Source organism: Dromiciops gliroides, chromosome 3 (genome assembly GCF_019393635.1).
Source record: "Dromiciops gliroides isolate mDroGli1 chromosome 3, mDroGli1.pri, whole genome shotgun sequence".
Lineage (NCBI taxonomy): Eukaryota > Metazoa > Chordata > Mammalia > Microbiotheria > Microbiotheriidae > Dromiciops > Dromiciops gliroides.
The window spans coordinates 174,380,229-174,407,909 of record NC_057863.1 but is presented as its reverse complement, the minus strand read 5'-3'; the positions used below and the strand labels follow the sequence as shown (position 1 = coordinate 174,407,909).

General features: G+C 39.1%; 1 protein-coding gene across 5 annotated transcripts in view; it reads right to left on the bottom strand.

Annotated features, from left to right (window-relative positions):
* The window catches only part of ARHGEF7 (Rho guanine nucleotide exchange factor 7), a 318,711-nt gene extending 298,734 nt beyond the window's left edge, over positions 1–19,977 (bottom strand). For all 5 annotated transcript variants that reach the window (XM_043991289.1, XM_043991291.1, XM_043991290.1 and 2 more), the window contains exon 1: positions 19,453–19,977. In XM_043991289.1, coding sequence (XP_043847224.1) covers positions 19,453–19,617 — 165 coding nt within the window. In that variant the 5' untranslated portion in view covers positions 19,618–19,977. The remainder of the gene's footprint in view (positions 1–19,452) is intronic.
* Positions 19,978–27,681: the final 7,704 nt, after the last annotated feature.

Sequence of the window (27,681 nt, the reverse complement as noted above, 5' to 3'; positions counted from 1 at the left end):
TTGGGCTTTTTTTGCTCTGCATTTTCTTTTGCAACATGGCTAATATGGAAATGTTTTGCATGACTGCACTAATATAATCTATATCAAATCACTTTCCTTCTCAAGGAGGCAGGAGAAGAAGGAAGGAGGGAGAGAATATTGAAGTAAAAAATTTTTAAAAGAACGTTAAAAATGTTTGTTTACATGTGATTGAGAAAAAATAAAAGTCAAATGTAAAAAAATAAACTATCAACTTTACAGAGTTATTTTGAAGACACTTTCTAACTGTAAAGCACTATAAATGTGAGTCATTATCTATGATTATCACACATGAGCCTATATTCATATATCTTAGTTATAAGAACAGCTTGTCAAATAAGAAAGATTACAAAGGAGACTATGAAATGCTATTTCTGATTCTGAATAAGTAGATGCAGTGAATAAAAATTATAGCTCAGGGATCCTAAGTCTACATATGGGGAAGGGAATAAACATTTATATAACATCTACTATGTGCCAAACACTTTACAAATATTATCTTATTTGATCCTCCTAACAGTCCTGCAAAGCAGGTGCTGTTATTATCCCTATTTTTGTAGTTGAAGAAATTGAGGCAAACAGACATGAAGTGACTCACCCATAGTCACACAAGTATCTAAGGCCAGATGTGAACTGAGGTCTTTCTGATTCTAAGCCCAGTGCTCTACCCACTGCACCACCTGCCTACCTCTATATCAGTTCCCCTTTCTTTTAAATCACAGTGAAGAAATTAAAATATGTTCCTTCTCTCTCCCTCCCTCCCTCTCTCTCTCTCTCTCTCTCTCTCACTCTCTCATATCTTCTTCTCACCAACTGTCACCTCCTACTAGGCAGGCAAGTAGCCTAGCTGAAGCAGTAAGATACCTTGAGGGAAAGATAAGATACGGCACTTCCAGGTGAGTCAAACCGTAGTCCCCACTGCCCCTCACACCACACTGAAGACAGCTCAGAACCCTAAGTTTAAGAGCTCTGGGACCCACTTCCAGACACATCCCCAAAGCCATCAGCTCAGGAAGATATAGAGATGCTGGCAACTGTTCCTGCTTCCTCAGCAACCATAACTACTAAAGGAGCTGGAAAAGAAAATTCAGGTCACCACAGTCCTTGGCCCCATCAAACAGTTCAGCATCAGAAATGGATATGGTTTAACCCACGGAAATAACATTAAATAGCATGTATTACCATCTGCTTTGCTGCTGCACCCTAAGGATTATGGGGTCTTTCCATCTGAAACCTCCTATAACATGTGTTGCCTCCTCATGTTAGATTGTAAGTCCCTTGACAGTGGGCGCTGTCTTGCTATTCTTTTTTGTACCCACAGCACTTAACATGATGCTTCACACACAGTAAGTGCTTAATAAATGCATTCATAATATTTATTCCAAGTCTAAGCTATAATGGATGCAATGGAAATAAGAAAATTCTAAATGATAAATCAGAAATACTCTGCTCGGGAATTCAAAGACTTACAGTTATCAGTTTAACAACTTAGCATCCCTTGCACCCACCCATACTGCCACTAAAAAAAAGGCCTTAGGATTTACAGCAGTGCAACTAAAAACTACAAGGATTATCAATCTTCATGCTGCGTTGCAGACTGCTCAGTCACTCACAGTGCAGATGTTTTCACTGAGATACCTGGTCTTCTACCAGAAGTCAATTAGGGGAAGACTTTCTCATTTCACATCCCACCAAGTTCCCAAGAAGGTGGGTACTGGGCCTAGAGGCAGAAAGGTCAGAGTTCAAATCCAGCCTCAGTCACTTAATACTTGTAGGATCCTGGGCAAGTTACTTAACCTCAGGCTCAGTTTCTTCAACTGTAAATGAGAGATAATAATAGCACCTATAGCCTCAGGGCTGTTGTGAGGATCCAATGAAATAATATTTCTATAGTATATATAGATAGATAGATAGAGACAGATAGAAATGGAGACAGAGACAGATATACACATATATGCACACACATACATATACATGCATGCGAGCATGCATACACATATTGTGTGTGTGTATGTGTGTGTGTGTGTGTGTGTGTGTGTGTGTTTATCTCAGTGCCTGGCACATAAAAGGCACTTAATAAATGTTTGTTCTAGGGCAGCTAGGTGGTGCAGTGGATAAAGCACCAGCACTGGATTCAGGAGGACCTGAGTTCAAATCCAATCTCAGACACTTGACACTTACTAGCTATGTGACTCTGGGCAAGTCACTTAACCCTCATTGCCCTGCAAAAAAAAAAATAGCAAAAATAAAAAAGGAAGGAAGGAAAGAAAAAAAGAAAGAAAGAAGGAAGGAAGGAAAGAAGGAAAGAAAGGACTTATTATGTGCCAGATACTGTGCTTGGCACTGGGGGAAGGAGTACAAAGGTAGAAATGAAATAGTCTATTCCCTAAAAGAAATGACATTTAGAATCTTCAGTCAACAAAACAACAATTACTATGTGTCAGGCACTTTCGTAAGTTCTGGGAATGTGGAGAAAGGTAAACAAACAAACAAACAAACAAACAAACAAAAAACATACTCCCTGCCTTTCACAGAGCTCACATTCTTTGTTTTTTGTTTTTTGGGGTTTTTTTGGGAGGCAATTGGAGTTAAGTGACGTTCCCAGGGTCACACAGCTAGTAAGTGTCAAGTGTCTGAGGCTGGATTTGAACTCAGGTCCTCCTGAGTCCGGGGCCAGTCTATCCACTGTGCCACCTAGCTGCCCCCAGAGCTCACATTCTAATGGGGGAAACAAATATACCAACAACTATGTACATATAAGATATAGAGGAAGTGGAGATGCCCAGTAATCTCAGAGGGATGTCAGTGTAAGGGTGAGAGGAAGAAGACTTCCTGAAGAAGGTAGGCCTTGAATTGAGTCCTAGAGAAAGTCAGGGAAGACAGTGAATCAGAAATGACAAGAAAGAGCATTCCCAGTACAGAGGGACAGACGGTGAAATGGAATGTGTGTCAGGAGATGGTGTATTGTGAGGAGAAAGCTACTCTTGCTGGATTATAGAGTCTGTGAAGGGGAATAAAGTCTATGAATACTAGAAGCATAACAAGGGGAATTAAATCTAAGTAGACTGGAAAGGTAGGAAGTGGTCATGTTATTATAGGTTCTAACTTTTTTTTTTTTAGTGAGGCAATTGGGGTTAAGTGACTTGCCCAGGGTCACACAGCTAGTAAGTGTCAAGTGTCTGAGGCCGGATTTGAACTCAGGTCCTCCTGACTCCAGGGCCGGTGCTCTATCCACTGCGCCACCTAGCTGCCACAGGTTCTAACATTTAAAAGCCAAATAGAGGATTTTATATTTGATCCTGTAGGTAATAAGAAAGCACTGGACTATTCCTAAAAGGTGTCAGAGGGTGTCATGGTTACATGGGAACTTTAAGAAGATAAATTTGACAGCTGAGTAGAGGATGAGTTGGAGTAGGTAGAGCCTCGGGACAAGCCAGTAGGCTATTGCAATAGTCTAGGCATAAGGTTTTCAGAATCTGCATCAGGGTAGTGACTATGAGAGTGGAGAAAGGGGGACTGTGTATACAAGAGATGTTATAAAGGTAAAAAGGACCAGGCTTAGCGAGATCAGATTGCAGAGTGAGCAGGAGGAAATCTGTGAGTGAGCGGAATTTGGAAGATGGGAGGACTTGGGGGAGAGGGGGAAGATAACTATTTCTGTTTGGGACATGTGTGAGATTCCAAAGGGCAATTGTTATTGCAAGACAGGAGCTCAGGCTCAGGAGAAGGCTAAGTATACAAAACAACATGCATACATACACAAACATACACACACAAAATAATTGGTAGTAGGACAAAAGGTACTAGCCCTTGGATGTGGAAAGGCCTAATGAATATAGTACTTCCAGGTACAACTTGAGCTGAGCTTTGAAAGAAATGGAATTGGGGCAGCTAGATGGCGCAGTGGATAGAGCACTGACCCTGGAGCCAGAGGACTTGAGTTCAAATCCGGCCTCAGACACTTACTAGCTGTGGGACCCTGGGAAAGTCACTTAACCCCAATTGCCTCACTTAAATTAAAAAAAAAAAGAAAGAAATGGAATTCTAAGAGGTAGAGGTGAAGAAGTATGCTCTAGGCACAGAGACAGTTTATGCAAAGGCAGGGATATGAGAGATGTCAACAAGTTTGGCCGAACTATAAAGTATATGAAGGGGAATTTTGTTTAAGCCTGGAAAGGTATATTATGAAGGGGTTTCTTTTTCTTTTTCTTTTTTGCAGGGCAATGAAGGTTAAGTGACTTGCCCAGGGTCAAACAGCTGGTAAGTGTCAAGTGTCTGAGGCCAGATTTGAACTCAGGTCCTCCTGAATCCAGGGCTGATGCTCTATCTACTGCGCCACCTAGATGCCCCTATGAAGGGTTTTAATAGCAACAAATGCTTATATTTGATCCTGAAGGCTTAGAGAGCCATTGGAATTTATTGAATAAGAGAGTGGTGTGGTCAGATTATGCATTAGGAATATTGCTTTGGCAGCTGTTTGAAAGATAGTTTGGATGTGGGAGACTTGAGGCAGGGAGACCAATTAGGATACTATTTCAATAGTCCAGATCAGAGGTGATGGGGACTTGAACTTGGATGGTGGCCATGTGAGTAGAGAGAAGGGGATGGATATGAGATGTTATGGAGATATAATCAACAAGACTGTGAACTAAATAGATATGAGGTGAGGGAGAATGAGAAGTTCAGGAGGACTGAGGTTATGAATCTGGGTGACTACAAGGATGGCAGTGCTCTTGATAAGTAAAAAGGGGAAAACAGGGCTCAAGGTCTCTCACACAGACTTTTTTCACCCAGGGCAGAACACAACTCTTCAGGCACTAGACTGAAGAAAGAATCTGAGTTCATTGACAGTCTTCAGTTTTAAAGACCTTATGATCTAGCTGGGAAAACAAGACGTATCTGTATATATAGTTAAATAACAATACAAGACCAAGATATGGAAGATTTCACAAGGCAGGTATGAGCAATGTGAGTACAATCTATAGTAGTTTGCTATACCTTCCTCATCTCCCTCTCCTGACTTTCTTGGCTTCAACCAAGCCCCAGCTAAAATCCCATCTTCTTCAGGAAGTCTTTCCTGGTCTTCCTTAATTCTTGAATCTTTCTTCTGTTAATTTCCTACACTCTAGCCTGCATATATCTTGTTTGTACATAGCTACTTTCATATTATCTACCCCATTGGACTATCAGCTTCTTGAAAGAGGAGGCTGTCTTTTGCCTTTCCATCCCTAGCACTTAGCACACTGCCTGGCACATAGTGGGTGTATAATAAATGTTTATTGACTGCTTGACTGATAGATGAACGGTAGCCAGCCTCCTGAGCTTCTTACTCTCCACTTCTCACTCAGTCATCAGCTTTCTCATTTCTCTTCTCTGTTACTATGTCCAGACATTGAACTCTCCCCGCAGAGAGAGCTAATCTCAGGGAGCTCCTGGCTGACCACTGGTAGTGCTTGTGTTGGGGAGGTTGGTTATATTCCCATGAAGCTTCACAACTCATAACAGCCATTGATGAAAACTAAGTGTTGCAGAACTAGAAGAACAATCTATATAGTGATAACAACATTATAGAGAAAAACAACTACGATTAATGAGTCCACAAGAATGAAGATGAAACACACCAGTCACCTCCTGCCAGAGAGAAGATGAACTTAAAATGAAGAGAGATACGTTTTCAGACATGGCCAATATGGGAATTTGTTTTGCTGGATCATGCATATGGTGAGGGCTTTATTTATTGTTGTTTTTTTTCCAATTAGTTCAATGTAGTTGGAGGGAGAATTGGAAGGGACAAATTATCAAAAGAAAAAAAAAAGAGAACTAGTTGAAAAATAATTAAGGACAAGGGCATCACCAAAGACACTACATTTTTTAAAACTCTGCACCAAAAAATAAGTTCACCCAACACAGTAATCATTATTATGGTTATTTTTATAAGTTATGAATACATGTTGGGCAGCTAGGTGGTGCAGTGGATAAAACACCGGCCCTGGATTCAGGAGGACCTGAGTTCAAATCCAGCTTCAGACACTTAACACTTGCTAGCTGTGTGACCCTGGGCAAGTCACTTAACCCCAATTGCCTCACCAAAAAAAAAAAAAAAAGAAAGAAAGAAAGAAAGAAAAGAAAGCACAGTACCTGCTACTTAGTAGGTGCTTACTAAGTGTTTATTGAATTGAATTAGACCAGGAGTTAGTGTTTTACTCTCAGCTCTTTTCCCACAGTGACCCAAAGAATCTACTTCACTTTCCTTGCCTTGAATTTCCTTATGTATACAATAAGGAAAGGTCTTACCCTACAATCTTATGATCTTATGGTCCTGTGATTTGTTTCTCTCTCAGGTCCCTTCCAGCTCTAAGATACTCAATAAGATACAGATAAATTGCACAGGATCCCTTCCTTCAAAAAGCTTATCATCTGATAGGCAATGATGATATATACACAGGATATAAATTAGAACAAACACACAAGAAGACCATAGGACATACATTTAAAGCTAGAGTGGACTTGATAGGATATCTAGTCCAATCTCCTCATTTTATTGATGGGGAAAACAAGGACCAGCAATATGGAGTGATTTGCCCAAGTTCAAGGTTTTGGACTCAAATCTAGATCCTCTGACTCTAAATTCAGCGTTCTTTCCATAAAATTCTATGAGATCAGATGAAGGAGAAATCATTTCCTGCTGAAACATTCTGGTCCTGAAATAGAGACCAGGCCAAGAGTGGTTCCCACGATAGAACTTTGGAAAGTTGTTTTGAAAGTTTTGATGCCAGTCTTGGGAGATTTCCTAAATCTGTCCAGCTTCCCTCAAGCATGTGATAAATAAATATGCTTTCCTAGTAGTATACCTAGTTACATTGGACAAAATAGTGGTACAAGTATGTCACATTTTAGTGGCAATGTGGATGGATAACAGTTAATAAGCATATCAAAATAGCTTATAAATACCTTCTCAAAAGAATAGGAATAAAAATCAATAGAGACATATCTCGTTTTATTGCACTTCACTTTATTACATTTTGCAGATATTGCATTTTTTACAAATTAAAGGTGTGTGGCAACTTGGCATTGAGGAAGTCTATTGGCACCATTTTGATTTGTTTGTTTTTGTGGGACAATGAGGGTTAAGTGACTTGCCCAGGGTCACACAGCTGTCAAGTGTCTGAGGATATATTTGAACTCAGGCCCTCCTGAATCCAGGGCCAGTTCTTTATCCACTGTGCCACCTAGCTGCCCCTATTGGCACCATTTTTACAACAGCATGAGCTCACATTGTGTCTCTGTGTCACATTTTGGTAATTCTCACAGTATTTTAAATGTTTTCATTATTATTATATTTGTTAAGTTGATCTTTCATCAGTGATCTTTGATATTATAACTATGATTATTTGGGGGCACCACAAACCATGCCCATATTAGATGGTGAACTTAATCAAGAAATGTTCTGACTGTTCATCCAATTGGCCATACTTCTCTCTCTCCCTCCCTCTCCTTGGGCCTCCCTATTCCCTGAGACACAACGATATTAAAGAATATTACATAAATTTAGTTGATAAAGTAGCAGCAGGGTTTGAGAGGATTAACTCCAATTTTGAAAGAAGTTTTACTATGGGGAAAATGCTATCAAATGGAATCACATGCTGCAGAGAAATCTTTTGTGAAAGGAAGAGTCAATCAATGAGGCAAACTTCATTATGATCTTATTTTAAGAAACTGCCACAACCACCCCATCCTACAGCAACCACCACCCTGATCTGTCAGTAGCCATCAACACTGAGGCAAGACCCTTCACCAGCAAACAGATTACAACCCCTGAAGGCTCAGGTAATGGTTAGCAGTTTTTTTTTAGCAAAGTATTTTAAATTAAGTATACATTGTTTTGGGGGCAGCTAGGTGGCACAGTGAACAGAGCACCGGTTCTGGATTCAGGAGGACCTGAGTTCAAATCCAGCCTCGGACACTTGACACTTACTAGCTGTGTGACCCTGGGCAAGTCACTTAACTCCAATGGCCTCACCCCCCAAAAAAAGTATACATTGTTTTTTAGACATAATATTATTGTTAATAACTTAACATAAAGAAGTATAGTATAAACATAACTTTCTATGCACTGGGAAACAAAAAAAATTCATGTGAATTGCTTTATTGCAAAATTTGATTTATTGTGGTGATCAGGAACTGAATCCACAATCTCTCTGAGGTATGCCCATGTCACACACACCTTTCACTAAGTCCAGAATAGACCAAGCAAACATTTCGTGATGTTCTTACCCTAAGATAACTGCATAAACCTCTAGAATGATGAAAAATACTTCATCAAGGAAACAGGAATTCAAACATCTTAGAGGAAATGGAAAATAGGGAGCTCCAGGATTAACTTTAGAAATGTCATAGTCAAACCATGAAGTCATGGTAAATACCACTGGGGTTAGAGGATGCCATGGGGAAAGATGAATTGATTTCTTGTTGGTGTAGGTCCAAAATAATCAGTAACCTCTGCCAATGGGTGATGTGACCCCTTGCTGGGAACAGGGGGAAAAAATGGCAATAGCAGAGAAAAAGCCTCCTAAGCTAAGCACACTTATTGAGCTGTTCTGTTCAATTCAAGCAGGGATTCATACCCTTTCTTGTGTCATGAACCTCTTTGGAAGAGCAGTGAAGCCTATGGATCTCTTCTCAGAAAAAAGTTTTTAAATGATTGAAAGAAATGCTAAACTTCAATTAGAAGTTAGTAAAAATAAAGGCATACATTTTTCCCCACACAAGTTCATGGGTATTCTGGAAATATCCAGGGATCCCTTGGGGCTCCATGGACCCAACATTAAGAACCCTTTATTTAGAATGACCCACTGTTATTTCCTGGTATTATTTTGTTAATGTGTGATACCAGAGAGGAATATTTTTAAACAGCACAGAATATATGTGTGTGTATATATGTGTGTGTGTGTGTATACACATATATATTTTGCTACTTACTTCATATATATATACATATGAAGTAAGTAGCAAAGTACAAATTTGAAGTCAGGAAGCTATATAGAATATGTGAGCTATTAATTAGAATATTTAAGAACATATAAGTTTACCAACTTGCAGTACAGTACTAAAAATAAAATTCACAGATAAAGGTACTACCTTAACCAAAAAGATGGTTACCCCTTTAGAACATGGAAGATAGTTTCAAGTTACAGTAACCAAAAAAACCAAAAAAACAAAATAAAATATTGGAGAGTCAAACTTTTGGCAATGATTCTCTCTGAATCTAGTTTGTCTGGTCCTCAGACAATGGTCCATTGCTAGGGCCTTTCATCAACCAACAGGTATTTATCAAGGACCTGCCATGTGCCAAGGATAGTGCTAGGTACTAGGGATACAAAGATAAAACAAATAAAAACAGTCCCTGCCCTTGAGGGTCCAACATTCTATCAGGAGGGGGAAAATGTGCATAAATGAGGATATAAAAATATATACAAAATAAATATATTTTTAAATCCATTTTTTAAACTGAGGTAGGACCTGCCAAGACATGCAGTTCACTGGTGTAGTCTTTGAGAATCCAAGGTCGCCGCCATGCTGCAGTGAGACAGCACATGAGAACTTTAATGGAGGCATAAAACAGAAACACCATGTATTGATTTGGCATCTTTCTTTAAGATGGGAAGAAAACATTTATAATTTGAGCTCAGTTTTCCCACATGATAAAAGGCACTAGAGAATTTGTCCAGATGGAGCTGTCCAAGGCAAAGTGGACAACTAAAATAAATAAATACAACTAAAATAAATACAATCTCTGTGCTCCAGTTTAACGATATCTTTGCCCCGTGCCATCCCATGTGTTTAGCTATATATGTCCTTTGGACAACAGGCTAGCTCTGCTATCTTCAACTTTTAAAAAAATGGATAAAAAGGGGACTGACTTCTTAATTTGTTGAACTTAGACTCTAAAGACAAGAGAATAATCCTAAGGAAGACAGTGTTTTACAACAATAGGATTCAGTGGTAGGAAGACACAAATGAATCAAACCATTCATTCATTCATTCATTCATTCATTCATTCATTCATTCATGTATTTTGACACAAGAGCATTTGCTTCCTATTCAACAACAAATAATTGAAGTCTACTGCTTTTTTTCTTCAGTGAGACTGCTTTAGCTCCATCCCTAATATTTTCAAATGCCTCTCTTTTGTTCAAAGTCCATTTTCTTTCATTGATAATGATTATATCTTTTTTTTTTTTTGGCAGGGCAATGGGGGTTAAGTGACTTGCCCAGGGTCACACAGCTACTAAGTGTCAAGTGTCTGAGGCCAGATTTGAACTCAGGTACTCCTGAATCCAGGGCCGGTGCTTTATCCACTGCGCCACCTAGCCACCTGATAATGATTATCTCTTTAAAGGATATTATTTGGGTTGTATCTAGAACTCCTTTGTTTTTTGGAATATGCAATTTCATTCTTTTCTCTGATTTTTACCCCCCTTCCAGTAGACTAAAAGCTTCTTGAAGGCAGGAACTAGCTCACTCTTGTATCTGTGTCACTGCCATCTAGCACAGGACCTAGTAATATGCAAAATGGCAAATTGTACCCCAAATTCTGACATGACTAGAGCCTCCAGACAATAGTAATAATAACAATAAATCATATTAATGTAGGATTTTAAGGTTTAATGATGCACTTTGGGGTCCTATCCAGGCTTAGCTCAACTCTGTGGGAGCTGGTTGTAACGTGGGTCACCCACCCACATTTTAAACCACTGTGGCAGTCCAGACTTCTAGGACCCTAGGTAGTCATCTGATTCTCCTTTGTCCAGAAACAATCCAGAAACATCTGTGGATGTCCTTCAAATCCCCAGTTGCCAGGGAATAACACCCAGGGAATCTCAGAATTACCAGAGATTCTGAGCATGTAAATCAGGGTTACAACTTTCCAGCAACATCCTTTAGCTTTTCTTTTTAACTTCTAAATAAATTGAATTAAGCTTTTGCAACATTTTAAGTATTTTTGTAGAAGGAAACTTGAATACTGTTTTCTCAACTCTAAAAGACCAGTGGTCGGTACATATGACTTGTAAGTTTCCTCGAACATCTAAATTTTTGATTTTATGATCCTGTCAATATGCCTGAAGCAATTATCATAATGAACTTCATGGTGAGAGACCAATATGCTAAATTGCTTCCTTTCACAGCCCTTACCCCTACTACTACTAACAACAGCCTCATCTACTCTTAAGATGTTCAAACAGTTTCAGAATGAACCTGGGAATGCAACAATGACTGACACTGTCTCTAAAAACTTGAGCTGGGTAACTTAGCATTGCCAATGTATACTTAACCTGCTTCATGGAAATGAGACTACCTACCACACATGAATGCCACTGCCTATTTTTGAAAAGTCCTTGTTTAAAATTCACCTTTTAGAGATAAGAGTAAAAGTCAGAACACAGAATTTTAGAGTTGGAAGAGAACTTTCAAATGCGGCCCAACCGTCTGACAGATGAAAAAACTGAAGTCCAGAGATATTTAGCTTCTCAGCTAAGGTCATACAGTTAGCAAAGAGCAAAGCTCAGATTGGAAGCAGGTCTACAGATCCCTACTACAGTTATCCCTCCCACAACATGGGTGTTAGGGGTGTAGTGCGTTCACAATCTGGAAAATCCATAAAAATTTTTTGGCCCTCCTTTCGTACCAGAAAAGAAATCTGATTTTTTTCTTTTTTATTTTATGGGGTGTTTACAGTACCTTATGCTAAAATTTGGGTTAACTATTTGGTCATAGGCTATATTATACAATAGCATACATATATTTTATGCATTTCTGAGTTTCTAAACTTTTTTTTGTATTGTCTGCTTTTGTGGGTCATCTGTGGCTTCCGCAAAACTCCCCCCAACTTCCTATTTAATTTCTCATGTGAAACCTTCCATAGAGAAAGTTGCAGTGTAGAAGGGATAACTGTAGTCCTTTTGATTAGAGTATACCAGCTCCCTCCATATGTTTAAAGTATACAGATGAGGACAGGAAAACCCAGATACAACAAGTGACTTTTATAGCCAGTTAGCTAATGGCAGAGCCTCAGCGAAAACCTAGATTCTCTTGTTTCCTAGTCCAATGTCTCTTCCAATTCCATGAAACCTGTAAAATTGTTTTGTTTTTGATCTGGACTTGTAATTTCATTTATGTAGGGAAGTCCCCAGTGTGGAAACTCCCTTGACCAATGCAAATCAGCACCTGTTCTTCAACTTAATAATTACAAAGATTTGCCCCAAGCACTGGTGGCTGGTGAAGAGTCACAGAGCCTGTATGTCAGAGGCTGGACATTAACCCAGCCAGGTCTTCCTGATTCTTAAGTTTACTTTTTATCCAATATAAAACACCGTCTCCCTTGCATGAAAGCTATTATTCACTAATTTGTTCAGTTAATTATGTTTATTCTTTATTAGTCATTATCATTGCTACAGCCTACAATGTTCTCTCCTTTATCTGACCGACTCATTTTCTATACTATGCAATCTAGCGTTTGATCTTATTCTTTCCCTTGCTATTCTCTAAATTGTATGTTTGTGTGTGTGTGTGTGTGTGTGTGTGTGTGTGTAAACACCCTGTCTTTCCAACAAAAATTACAATATGTTCCTTGAAGACAGAGACAATCGTATCCTCTCCTCTTGTATTCCCCATAGTACCTAATATGATAGTGGATGAAGAACAGGTACTTAATAGAAATGCAGTTGATGTGTCTGATGCATAAGAACAGATAGAACTAGAAGAAGTGAAAAAGAGCAAGTGGGTTGGTCTGGGCTGAGTATGCTTTCCCTTGGAGAAATAAGATAGTAGAATGGTTTAACCAACAATGTCTAAGTGTATACACACACATACAAATGATTCTTAAAAAGCAAGAAAAGCCGTGGGATGGTATACTATGTCATCCTTTTCTCAAAAAAAGCCATTCAATTCAAGTTTGGGATAAAGGATGGAGATAAAGAGAGGGTTCGGATTTAACACAAATTCTTTATATTTACTAGCCAGCTCTTAGGAAATTGTGTGTGTGTGGGGGGAGTTATGTTGAAATTGAACTTGGGCTTGTTTACTTTATCTTTAATGAGTTGTATATTAAATGCAGTTACTGTGGGCCAGATGTTCCCCTCTGCACAACCCCATTCACCTCTTTTGCAAATAGAGAAGAAGAACAAAGGGAAGGAGAAACCAAACATAGGAAACCTTGCTGATATGGTACCTTCAAATCACGTGCTCATAAAACAGGGCCTATCATGCTCCATTCTTTTTCTTTCTTTCTTTTTTGGGGGGAGAGGCAGGGCAATAAGGGTTAAGTGACTTGCCCAGGGTCACATAGCTAGTAAGTGTCAAGTGTCTAAGGCCGGATTTGAACTCAGGTCCTCCTGAATCCAGGACCAGTGTTTTATTCACTGCACCAGCTAGCTGCCCATGTTCTATTCTTAATCACTATTCAGAGTTATCTAACCAAAATCCACCTCTTCATACTTATTTAGAATGAGTTAATTAGGGGTAGCTAGGTGGCACAGTGGATAGAGCATTGGCCCTGGATTCAGAAGGACCTGAGTTCAAATGTGACCTCAGACACTTACCACTTACTAGCTGTGTGACCCTGGGCAAGGCACTTAACCCCAATTGCCTCACAAAATAAATAAATAGAATGAGTTAATTAGCTGCCCTGATGTTGTGGATAGAGAGCTGGCCTCAGAGCCAGGCAGACCCAGATTCAAGTACCCATAGTAGCTGTGACTCCTTAAGTCACATAATCTATCAGTCCCCTTTGAGAATGAAGGACAATAACCAACCAACCAACCTATCAGTGTTCTAAGAAACTCTCAAATTCTATGCTTTGCAGCAAAGGTCCCAACATAGAGTAAGTTTCCTTATCCCAGATTTTCCAATATCAATGAAAGCATAGTTCTACCCCTTACCCCTAATTGGCAGCAAGTTAATTTAATAAGAAGTTCTTCTGTGAAGTTCCAAGACCCCTTAAAATGAATCATGTTTATCAGTCTTTTTATTATTTTCAATTTGAATATCTACTAGGCAACAAGTATTTATTAAATGCCCACAAGTTGCCTTCCTGATTCCAAATAATTCTGAGTAACGGCTTAAAAGATATGGTTACCTAAGTATTGCTAGTGATTCAGTTCTTTTCTTTTTCTTTTCTTTTTTTTTTTTTTTAGTAATAAAAGGGTAAGAAGTGAGCAGATTTCTGGTGGCATGCTCAGGAAAAACTAGGTTACCACTTGCCCCGTATATTGGAGAGAGGATCCTTTTACAGGGAAGGATTGAACTAGAAAGAGCCTTCCAACTCTGAGACTTTGTGGTTCTGTGAAAATATCCTTTCTCTTTTTATCATTTTCTCCAAGGATGGCTGAGCTTCTGTTTTTCTTTCCCTCTGACTCCCAGGCCAGCAGCAGAATCTGGAGATAGGTTGGAAAGAGTAATGGAACCCATGTTTTAGGAAAGTAGGGCTGCCATGGTTGCATTTTCCTAATTCCTGGAGTGTTTTATTGACTCATTTCATATAGATGTGGAAGATAGTGACCAGTTGCCCGATTTTGTTTTAGGGAATACAATATCTATTCTATTGGGTGGGGAATTGGAAAGAATGGAATATGAAAGTTTTGAGGGCAAACAAAAGGTATCAGCATCTCTTTGGACTCAAAGGCAGATCTCTCCCTTGTCTAAATTCCTGTGGCACCAGCAATCTGCAGTATGCATTACAACATCTGATCACTAACAGTCCCATATTCTCTTATTTTAGGCATTTACTTCATATCGCCACAGTTAGATTAGAAACTCCTGGTGAAGATGTATTTTATCTTTGAATCACCTATAGCAAGTAACACAGCAGGGCACAGCACTAGGTACTTAATAATTACTGACCTGAATTGTCTTAATTATTAAGTGCATTGAAACTGATTAAAAAAATGAGACAGCTGTCTGCACACTGAAGTACAGGATAACCCCACATAGGCAGAACATCTGCCAATTCTGGGATAGCGTCTCATCTGTTATTACTGTGCACAATTTTAGATACAAAAGGTAAATTTACATGTACCTCTGCTTTCCAACAACTTGCAAGAAGGAATAGGCAAAGTTTCCTGAGAATGAGGATTTCAGATGCATTCAAACGTTAATAAAAGTAGCATTAAAACAGTATTATTTTCATTTTTATTATGATTTTAGTTTTCTTATAAAAATTGTGTGTCCTTTAATTGTCTATAAGCGGTTTTCTCACCAAATAATTTTCAGGATGTTTAGAGTGTTTACTTCATGCCTTTCTATGTATTTGAGTAATCATCTAGCACTGTGGCTAGCCCAAGTTTATACTTCACTCTGCTCCAGTCACAGTTAATCACAAGGGTGGCTCTATCACTAAAACTTCATTACCACTATGAAAAAAAAAACACACACCAAAATTCCTGTACGTGTGATTTTCCCCATAAAGAAAAAGAGCTTCGAAAAAATATTTTGGGGGCAGCTAGGTGGCACAGTGGATAAAGCACCAGACCTGGAATCAGGAGGAGGTGAGTTTAAATCTGGCCTCAGACACGACAACTTATTAGCTATGTGATCCTGGGCAAGTCACTTAACCCCAAATTGCCTCACCAAAAAAGCAAACAAACAAAAAATACTTTATACTATTGCCACAATCTTGATAATATTATAGAATCATTTCTTTTCCACTTAAATATAGACAAGGTTTCTAATCACCTCTTTTTGCTATTACATTTCATTCTTTGTTTTTTGGGGTGTTTTTGGCGGGGCAATGGGGGTTAAGTGACTTGCCCAGGGTCACACAGCTGGTAAACATTTCGTTCTTTAAAAAGAAAAAATATTCTGCAAAAAAGGAAACTCTAAAAACTCTAAAAATACATATGAGAAAAGTACAAAATATGAAATTAAAAGAAAGCTCTCCTATTCTATTTCTTCCCCACCCCATTACTAGCTCAAAAACTAGGCAAATTAGTGTAATGGAAGAAACACACCAGCAAATGCTTCACCTAATTAAAGACATCTGAGAATTCTTAGCCAGCCTTAAAACTTTCCTTAATAATGAGTGCCCTTCCCCAAAACTAGCGATTTTAAATTGTGAATTTGCCGGTGATGAGCTACAAAACTACTTATTTAAATATTTCTTAGTAAAATTACTTTGGTGAAACTGTACAGGGACAAAGATTCAGATCCTTTACATTTTAAAGAAGCCAAGATGCAGTGAAATTCAGATTTTTTTTTTAAGGAAAAATTTTTCCATCTCATATTCCACTTTCAAGCAAATTGAAATTGTATGCAACACAGCATATGTTATTTGATATGCATACCAATATTTTTAAAATAAATAATTCTGCATAGGAAAAAAAGCGGATTTATAATTCTTCTGAAATCCCTCTGATTAAGAAGGCTTTTCAAAGATGGGGCTTTACCCCTACAAATCCTTCCTTTGAACCATGGATATTTGTTAGTTTATAATTTTATCATATATGATAATAGAAGGCTCTTACACAATGCCCTTTTAAAATGTGAAAATAATATTCAGTAAAAGTGATTGCTCAATGACTTTAGAGTTTTGGGTATTAACTTTAGCATTCATTTTGATACCATTCACTTGTGACTTCTCTAAATCATAATTTATCTGAAACCTCTACTTTTTTTTTTTTGTTTGTTTGTTTTTTTTAGTAAGGCAATTGGGGTTAAATGACTTGCCCAGGGTCACACAGCTAGTAAATGTCAAGTGTCTGAGGCCGGATTTGAACTCAGGTACTCCTGACTCCAGGGCTGGTGCTCTATCCACTGCGCCATCTAGCTGCCCCGAAACCTCTACTTTTTTAAAATAGATGATGTGTGGGGGCAGCTAGATGGCGCAGTGGTTAAGCACTGGCCCTGGATTCAGGAGTACCTGAGTTCAAATCCGGCCTCAGACACTTGACACTTACTAGCTGTGTGACCGTGGGCAAGTCACTTTACTCCCCATTGCCTGCAAAAAAAAAAAAATAGATGATGTGATTTCTGAAGTTTTTATAGAAGAGCTTTCCACAATCTAAAGAGGAATGACCTGAAACCATTGATTACTGAAATTTACTAATTAAAATAACTCTAGAGGCCTATCTGTACAAACATGTTTCTAAAGAAGTTTGCTATCAACATGAAAGATTAAGTTTAAGTTCCTTAAAGTATTGCTTTTAGAATCTATGACAAATATTTCCTGTCCATAATTCTGCTAATTTATCACTTAGTTTTGGTACTCCTCATCTGTTTTTTATTACTAGAGATAGTGATATCTAAATGAAAACAAAGTCTTTGGGGTTTCTGAAAAGTTAGCTCCTGTTACTTTTTTCCTCTCTTAAATCACAATTCTGTTATGACATTCAGGATCATTTACAAGCAAAACGTTTTTTATTTCAAAGACAGGCAGAATAGGATGAACTCCTTTAAAAAAGGGGGCGGCAATGTTTTTGTGAAGTTGTTCCTAGTAAGAAAAATAGGGAAAGCATGTGATACGGGTCATCTCTGGATCCCCCTGCAATTGCCTTCTATATTGTAAGAACTTCATATTTGTTGAATTGTATTGCATAAGTTCTCATGATCCATTATCAATAAACAGGCTTTCTATCTTTTAAAATGAAATTGAAAGGACATATTCAAACTTATTGGTGAGATCAGTGACAATGTATTTTTCTATTATATCTTACTCTCTATAAATGACTTATGTCGTATTGTGATTAAATTTCTACTTCATTATTTGTAATGGCTAATATCTAGCATAAAACTATTAAAAATAAAAATAAGTAATTCTCTCATTATTTTCAAGAAATCATCCTAAATCTGGCTATTCAACCCTTCTTAGAATTATTCACCAGTTTTAATGCTGTTTCACAGAAGAAAAAAAGTGGAACTAGAATTTAACATTTAAAAGAGGGAGCATCCTCTTTGAAATCATAAGCTCTGCATCCTCCCTTTTCTTGTCTTCTTGCTCAGTATGAAAATAAACTTCAGGCAGTCAAATATATGCAGGTCAAAGTTCACAATATGTTCCCCTGAAAGAGTACGCAGCTTATTGGCTTGTAGACATTATGAGTAACAGGATCTCTAGGACTATCAGTTCTGTTCAGATCCAAGGACTAAATCTGGGAATAAAATTCAAGGATCTTAACGCAATACTTACACACTTTTAGGGGTTTAAACTCAAGTAGACCCCACGATGTTTTACTCAGACTACAGGAGGAATTCTTGCTACACCGAAGTAATAAACCATCTGCCAAACTAGCCCTGAGCTTTTGTTTAGTATATTCAGGGACAATTACAAGTAACCTGTCCGTCTAGATCCCCCCCCCCCCATCCATTTCCTCCCCCCCCCCCCCATGAAAGAAGTTGAACTGTTGAGCGTGACCAAAAAATTGGTCCGAACAATGGCATTTCAGAAAACTGTGCCTTATTGAAACAAGCTTTTCTGTTAGGGTCACTGAACTGGAGCCACCTCGACTTTTTTTTTTTTTTACAACATCTGAGACGCAACTAAATATTGAGCAGAAATTAAAAATTGATCGCTATCCTTGGCTGGTGCAATGTTTTCCCTCCCAGATCGGGGAGCGGCGGCGGTGGCGGTGGGAGAAGACGCATGGCTAGGTCTGGCCACTGCCGCTGCACCTCCTCTCCCTTCAACTCCTGGCTCCTTTAAAAGTGACCCACCCGGCGGCCAAATGCAGCCGCCACCGCCGCCGAGCCCCTGGGCTCACTCGATTCCCGGCTCCCCCACCCCGCCCCCTCCCCACTTCCCCCACACAATGGCGCCTTTGGAGCTGCCGCTAGATGGGCTCTCCGGCTGTCTGGGGGGAAGCGCTATTCACCCTGGAAAAGCCGCACGCTCCCTTTCGCGCTGACCGGGCTTTCCAAAGGGATCCGCGCACAAAGGAAAGTGCGTAGGGCTAGTCCCCAGACCCCATGGTCTTCCGAGAGTCCCGAGGCTGGCGAGGAGGGAGCGAGCCGAGAAGGCATCGCCGGGATCATTTATGACCCATGCGCCCCGGGGCAGCGCTGTCCCTAGGTCCGCTTCCCCGCGCTCCCCGGCCCCTAGGGTTTAGGTCATTGTGCCGGGGTGCATTCAGAGGCGTTCCCGGCTGAGGCTGAATGCGCCCAGCCCACGGGCTGAGCGAGGCATTATTTCTGTGGTGGTCGAGCCTTCAATGGGAGAGGAAGGGGCGGGGGTGGAGAGAAAATGGTGTGTGTAGATGTGTGTCTGTGTGATTGTGTGCTGTGCGGCGTGTGCCTGTGTATCCAGTCCTCCGGTGAAACACACAATCAAGCAAAGGCTGACATGATCAGATTTTGTGGGGGAGAGGAGGGGTGGGGGTAGGGTAGGGTAGGGTGGGGTGGGGTGGGGGGAGCGCGGTGGAAGGCGTGGAGAGGTGATATTGCACTTACTTTCTCTATGGTCCCAGGGAGCAGGCGGTCCAGCAGCCTGCAGAGGACCACCCCATCTTTCAGAGACGACTGCAAAAAGCCCTCCGGGTCCGAAATGGTTTTTTTGGGCGACTCCAGCACCCCCAAGGTAATCAGCCACGTAACGGTCTGTTCGGCGGAATTCATAGCTGCCAGAGGAAGAGAAATCCGCAGGGAAAAGGGAGAGAAATTGCACACGGAGCCGCCTCTCCCCCCCCCCTCCGCCTCTTTCTCTGTCGCCTTTTTTTTTTTTGGATCCCCCCCTTTTTGCTTGTGGTTTCACATTGGAGCAGCAGCGGCTGGAGCTGCTGATCCCACCTCCTCCTCCTCCTCCTCCTCCTTCCCCATGTAGATGCAGATGATGACGATTGGCTTTGCGAAATCCAGTAGGTCCAGTTTCTCTCCCTCTCCCTCTCGTGCGTTTTGGCAGACTGTCAAGTGCCTTTTCATTATATGCACATGAACCTGCAACAGCAGCAGCAACAGCCTGGCGCCTCCTCCTCCTCCTCCTCCTCCTCTTCCAAGCCTTCCTTCAGCTGCTGTCGCCCAATGACATCACTGACAGGAGGAGAAGAAAAGAGGATGCCGTTTGCAACCAGCTCCACATCCTGTCATCATCTTAGCGTGTTCTAACCATTAATACGAATGGCAGATGGATCCGCCCTGCATTAGGTGCCCGGGGCAAGGTTCGGTTATTGAACACATGCTGGCGTTCGCATTTACGCACGTTTGAGCACGATACATACATACAAAGAGGTGCCAATACACCTCGACAAAACCGATTTGCAAAATTCTAAGGATTCCTAAATTGATAGACTCAACAAATTGCAAATGTAAAATGTGCTCGTGGGATATAGGAATACAAATATACATATGCTAAAAATATTTAGAGTCCAGCATAAATTAAAGTTGTTTGGGGTTTTTTGGTAAATTGTATTTGTACCGTATTAACTAAGTAAGCAACATCTAAAAGAAGTCCCTTTGACCTCTAGAGAAACTAGTTCGTTTTCAGTTGCCGGTTGCAGCCTTTTATCATCGAACTGTACAAGTGAGATGTGCCCATGTGCACTTTCTTGCTTCTGCCTGGGCAATTTTAAGCAGACACCATCTGGAAGAATCTTCCTTTACTCCTTTCATTCTCTGTCCTTATGCCTCACTCTTTTGCTTAAAAAGACTTACAGTTTTTTCGATTTTTATAATGTGTGTTTAAAAACACACACACACACACACACACACACACACACACACACCAAAAAAAAAAAAAAAGAAAACCCCAACTAAAGGTTTCCCATAATGCTCCCTCTTCCTTTTATTTATGGCAGTTTTATTTTAAAAGGTGTGAGTGGTGAGGACGGGGGCCCTTGAATACGTGGCATTCTCTTCACTATTACAAGTCAACAATCACGTAACATACGTTTTTGCTCTGTATGAAACTAGATGGGTCTTTTGGGTAGGAGTGGGTTTCAGTTAATGCCGTTTGTCCTTGTAAACGTGAACTGCAATCTAACTCAGTACAACTTATGTCTCGTGTGCCCCCTAGTGGAGGGTTGGTTAATGCGGCTCGCTGGCAACTAACGGCCCTTCAGGGTCTCGTCTATGGTGTATGAATAAGGACAGAATTAAGGGTCCGGAAACTTGGTAGTTATTCCATTTTAAATTGAGAGATTCGATCCAAAAATTTAGGAAGAAAAATTAAGAAATGGTATTACACATAGACATAAAGTAGATATATTTTGTATTTAATCAATGCTTGGTTTGGTTGGTTGATTGCTTAAGTTGGTCTGGAAGGAAGGTCACAATTATCTCAGATCCAGTAGATATTTTCTAGAAAGAACTTTAGGCATAGACAAGGAGCACAGCATAGGGCCCATGGTTAGCATGGGGCATGGTCAATTAGGACCAGTATTATTTTCTTTTTCTTTCATAGCCATAGCTTCAAAACATTAAAAAAACCTCACTGCTGTGTAAATGTTTTTAAAAAGACTTTGATTTAAGAAAAAGAAATGGCTAATGATATTTACACATGTCTTTCATCTACATACGGTTCACAGGAGAAATCAAGTCTTTTATTGAAATAGAGTATGCTGGCTAAAGCATTGGCTTTCCTTTGCTACATTTATTTCCACTCATTATGTCTACAGTCTGCCAATGTTTTCCTTGTTTGCTTTTTTTTGACTTTCCATAATGATAGTTTATGGAAGGGCCTGGAAAGCTATATAAGATTTTTAAATATCCAAAAGAACTTAACCATGTTCCCCCCTACTCCAACTTCCTGCTTTCATTCAGTACTCCACTGTTGTAGGCAATTAATGCCATTACTCCTATATTTCCTGATTCAACATCACTGCCTCCGTTTCCTCTCCATTATTTTAATTCGCATTCGAATTTGTATATAAATACTCACTCAAAATAATGCCAGAAGCAGCTTGATTTTTTTGGACAAAAAATGGAAATAAATACCATATTGTTTTCATATCAAGACATCAAATCTGTTTTTATGTCCCTGTGATTATACAGAGAGGCAGTATGTCATAGTAAATACAGAATTGGTCTCAAAACCAAGAAGACCTGAGTTCAAGTCTTGCCTTTGGCACATCCTAGTTGTTTAACCTTGGGCAAATCATTTAATTTTTCAGTATTGTAAGCAGCTCTGTGAGAATATAAGCTGCAAAGAAGGTAGAAACCTGAATTGGTTGATTAATACTAATGAAACCAGTCTGCCAACTGGCATTTATTAAGCATCTACCATCTTCCAGGCACTGTGCTAAGTGCTCAGGATACAAAAGAAAGGCAAAATATAGTCCCTGCTCTCAAGAAGCATACATTCTCATGGGGGTGGGGAAGAAAGAATAACTATGTACAAATTATGCATACAGGATAAGTTGCAATTAATCAACAGAGAAAAGGTGTTAGCATTAAGATCCACTTCTTATTCCCATGATTATATTAAATAAAGAGGTTACTGCTGTATTCTTTATATGATGACCAAGAAAAGTGGAGTATATATCTGGCACAAGAGTTTTAACCAAATGATAATGATCAGCATTATCAACCCAAGCATTTCCACCAAAATCCTTCCCTCCTCTTTTGTATTCACTTTTGCAAACTTTTTTTTTTTTTTTTTTTTGCAGGGCAGTGGAGGTTAAGTGGCTTACCCAGGGTCACACAGCTAGTAAGTGTCAAGTGTCTGAGGTTGGATTTGAACTCGGGTCCTCCTGACTCCAGGGCCAGTGCTCTATCCACTGGGCCACCTAGCTGCCCCCTTATATTTACTTTTATTAAGATGATCCATAGAAGGAATTTAGAATATTATCACTACATTTGCAGATAGATAATGTTGTTCCTTCGGGTCAAAGTCTATACCAACTGACCAAAAGTTCTAGAAGTTTCCACAAAGCAGGAAAGGCTATGGGGACTGTCATCCAAGGACTAACCTAGGGTAATTTCAAAGTGCTTCATTGCTGGAAGGTTAACCACCAAGTGATGTGGCAGTTGGGGGATTGTCAAGGGCAAATCATAAAAGTGTCTACTAAGGTAATTAATGGTGGGAATATCCTTTACATCAAAAATCTTTTAGAATGTTCCCAAGTATTGATCAGGTGGAACTGTTAATACTCTGGAGGACAGGAATAAAATTTGAAATGTCATGATAAAATAATCATCATTTGGGCTTTTTAATTATGACATGTATATTAAATAGAACAAGTAAGGGAGCTTTCATTAAGACCAAAATAAATTATCATCAAGTATGTATGACTTAGTAGATAAGTAGATATTTGTGACTTAGTAGATAAGTTCTAGAGAGACATGGAAGTGAATTAATTTGCACAGCATCATACATCTGCTATGGTGATCTCTAAGGTGCTTTCTACTTTAAATTTGTGACCCTATAATGATCAAAAGTAAGATTTGAACCCAGACGTTTTTGTTTCCAAATCCAATATTTTATCCATTAGGCCATGCTGCCTTTTAAACAAGTTGGGTGAAAATTGGCTAGCAGAAAAATGTCCACCCAGCACCAGGACATAACAAAGAGACTGTTGCAAGTTTGGTAATAACACTTCAAAAGATTATGAAAGAATGTTAAGGGGGCAGCTAGGTGGTGTAATGGTTAAAGCACTGGCCCTGAATTCAGGAGGACCTGAGTTCAAATATGACCTCAGACACTTGACATTTACTAGCTGTGTGACCCTGGGCAAGTCACTTAACCCTCATTGCCCTGGGGGGAAAAAAGTGTCAAAAGAAAAAGAATGGAATAAAATATAGATTATAAATAAAAAGGTTAAAGGGGTTAAAGTTGTGAAGGGTTTTGGTTTTTTGTAATGTAGAGAATACTGAGAATTTGCTTTCTGTATCCAAATAAGATCAAACAAGAAAAGCAAATAAGTCTAATTTTAAATAGGACAGCTCTAAGAACTAGGATTTTGACTGGTTGTGGGAAAGCACATTTTGGATAATAGCAGTGCTAATAAATGTAAATGTATAAGGAACTTTAGGGAGAAATTTCCCCACAACTCTGTGAGAAAGGTTTTACAAATATTCTTACCCCCATTTTAAAACGAGGAAATGAAGGGGCAGTAAGAATGTGAGGTTTGAATTGTACAAAGAATCTAACCTAATGGATTCTAGTGTAGAAGAGAGATATGACATGTGTACAAATAATTATTATACAAAACGCATGAGATATGCAAGAAAACCAACAATAAACAAACTATGTCCAATTCAAGGGGAAAAGGACAAAAGTAAACATGACATAATCAGGATATGCTTCTTATAGGAAGTGACATTTGAATTAGGCTTTAAAAAACAGTTAGGAAAAACTATGAAGCAGGGGTACTCCAGACATACAGAGGACCTGGAACAAAAGTAGGACATAGGCCAGTATTAAATATATGTATGTGTCTCTCTGTGTGTATATATATGTATATGTATATACATATGTGTGTATATCATAATTTTGTCTAGTTGTTTCAGTCATGTCTGACTTGTTATGATCCCATTTGGGCTTGTTTTTTTTGACATAGATACTGGAGTGGTTTGCCATTTCCTTCTCCACCGTATTTTACAGATGAGGAACTGAGGCAAACAGGGTTAAGTGACTTGTCTAAGGTCACACAAGTAGTGAATGTTTGAGATTGGATTTGACCTCATGAAGATGAGTCCCTGATTCCAAGCCCATGTTCTATCTACTTTGCTACCTAACTCCCCCTATATATAATAATTTCTTAATTTCTTCTTATTAAGATACTTAATAATAGCTAACATTTATATAGCTTGCTAAAATTGTGTACATATGTATATATACACATAGATAATCCATATACACAATGTGGTAAAAAGTTTTAACAGTCGATTAGATAATGGAGAGACGCCAGTTTTTTTTTTAGGACCACCCTTTTGGGGAGGAGACCAACCACATGAGCTACGCACACCAGTCCGCCTGCGACGCAGGCCAGATTGCCTGCTGAGCACTTGACTTCCGGGGTGCGAGCTTAAAAGGCAAGGAGAGAACGGAAGTGGGGCCTTTTTTCCTGCTCCGCTGATCTCCTGGCTGCGCTGCACAGACAGACGCGGACTGGAGTTTGACTCGGCCCGGCTCTTGGTTAACAGCACACACTTGACTCGGTCTCTCGCCCCAAAGGTGGCCTTCCACTTTTGGTGAGTTTTATACGGAATATAGACTAAGCCTAGACTTAAGACAATTTGTATTGTATTTCTACTTTCCTATCCTTCTAATCAACATCACCTTGTGACTACCATACAATAAAGGCTCTATCTAGAAAACCAGAAGTTTCTTCCATTTACTAGTCTGAGAGATAAATTAAGGGAAAGGTTAAGTAGGGTAGATTTATGATCTAATATCCAATTTTAATCTCACAACACTATATAATATAAGCATGTTATATCCATAATGTATACACTTATATATATATATATTTAGTATATATACACATATACATGCATACATATATACAAATACATATTTTATATATAGGTCTTAAGTCTACATGCATATAGGGGTGTGTGTGTGTAGTTTCTTAGACATGTTAGAGTCATGGGCATGAATGAAACTGTTAAGAGACAGAGTTTAGAAAGAAAAGAAAAGTAGAGGACAGAACCTAGGTGATCATCCACCGTAAGGAGTTGAAAATAGAAAGTGACTCCATCAAAGTCTATAGAACAGTGGTTAAAGAGGTTAGGAGAATCAAGAAGGTTTGGTGTCTCAGAATTGAGGGGAAAAAGACTATTCAGATGAAGGTTGTGTTCAACAGTGTCAAATGTCATAGAGTAGAAGAGAGTTATAAAAAATTTATAATGGATGGAGATTGAAAAAAGACATTGGATTTTGAGATATAATTCAGTCAAACACCTCAAACTCTGGACTTAGACCTACTGGATAAATCTTGGGAACAGTGCCCCCTCCCCTCTCTTCCCCAATAACTCTCTCTTTGGCTAGGAAGGCCCCACCTACATTTACCCCTGGGAAACTTCTGAATGTAGCTAGCTATCTCATGTCTAGTTTTGGGGGTTTTTTTAAATGAAAAAGCTCTCATCCAAGTATTCAAGAGGACAATGAACATTAAGTAAAGAAATAAGTTGACCTTTATTTTACCTCACAAAAATGCACAAAACACATTAAGAACTCAAAGTAGGAATACCCATCAACTGAAGAATGGCCGAACAAGTTGTGGTATATGATTGTGATGGAATACTACTGTGCTTTAAGAAATAAGCAGAATGGATTTAGAAAAACTTGGGAAAACTTTCACCAACTGATGCAAAGTGAAGTGAGAAGAACCAGGACAACAGTCTACACAGTAACAGCAATATTGTATAATAATCAACTGTGAATTACTTACCTAGTCCAGCAATACAATGATACAAGACAATTTCAAAGGATTTAGGATTAAAAATGCTCTCCACCTCCAGAGAAAGAACTGATGGAGTCTGAATGCAGATGGAGCATACTTTAAAATTTTTCTATATTTGTTTTTTGTTTGTTTTTGGTATGTGTTCCTTTTTGCAACATGGCTTATGTGGAAATATACTTTTGCATGACTGCACATGTATAATCTATATTAAAGTACTTGCCTTTTCAAGGGGAAAAGGGAGAAAGGGAGGGAATTTGGAACTCAAAAATTATAAATATTAAATGAGAAAATTGTTTTACATATAATTGAGAAAAAATAAAATAAAAACATTCTTTTAAAAAAAAAGAAAAAGAAGAACACAGTAGCTCAGGAACAATTAATACAATTCTCCTCCTTCTCCAGAAAGTCCCACCTTACTCATTCCAGAACAATAGAGTTCTCTAGATTCATATATCATCCTATGGTTTGCACTCTCTTCAGAAGAAAACCAGACTTGGGAATTCTAAGTATGTAACCCTTGCACAACATATCCAATCTCATTTTCACCCTAGGGACAAATGAAAGTTTCCAACTTTAAGATATTATTATTAAGGTATTATTATGGACTAGGACTCGACTTGGAAAAAAAACGAAGTTGGAATTGTAATCCTCTTCCCATAGGACCTACAGTATCCAAATAAATCAAGGTAATAGGGAAGAACAGAATCAAGGTCTTCGTTCTCTTGTGTCAGTGTTACACAATAGTTGGAAACAAGAAGAGCAAGAATCACAAGGTGCCTGTTATAGGACTTGAAGTAAGTTTTACTTTGAGCCAATATCAGGGTCATCTGAGAGGGTGAAAGGTGCTGATTGGCTCAGAGACCTTGGGAAACTATAATAATAAGATAATAAGGAATAAGTCAGGGTACCACTCTGATCAATGCCATTCTTGCTATGGGAAGATAATAATAAGAGATAGCATGTATATAATGCTTTAGGGTTTGAAAAGCACCTTACATCTTTGTTTGATCTTAACAACAATACTATGAGGTAGGTGCTATTATTACCCCCATTTTAAGGATGAGAAAACTGAGGCAGGTTAAATGACTTGTCCAGAGTTATCTGAGGCAGGATTTGAACTCTGGTTTTCCTGACTCTAAATCCAACCTTCTATTCACCTCACTATCTAGCTGCCTTATAATGAGGAGAAAGTCTCCTTGTAGTTACCTGGTTTGGCAAGAGATCATATTACTGCATTGAAAGGCAGGAAGCCATTTGGGATATATAATACTGGAGGCAATGAATGTCAAGTGAGCCTCTTATGGGAGGAAGGTGGAGGACAAAGCTTCAGTTAACAGTA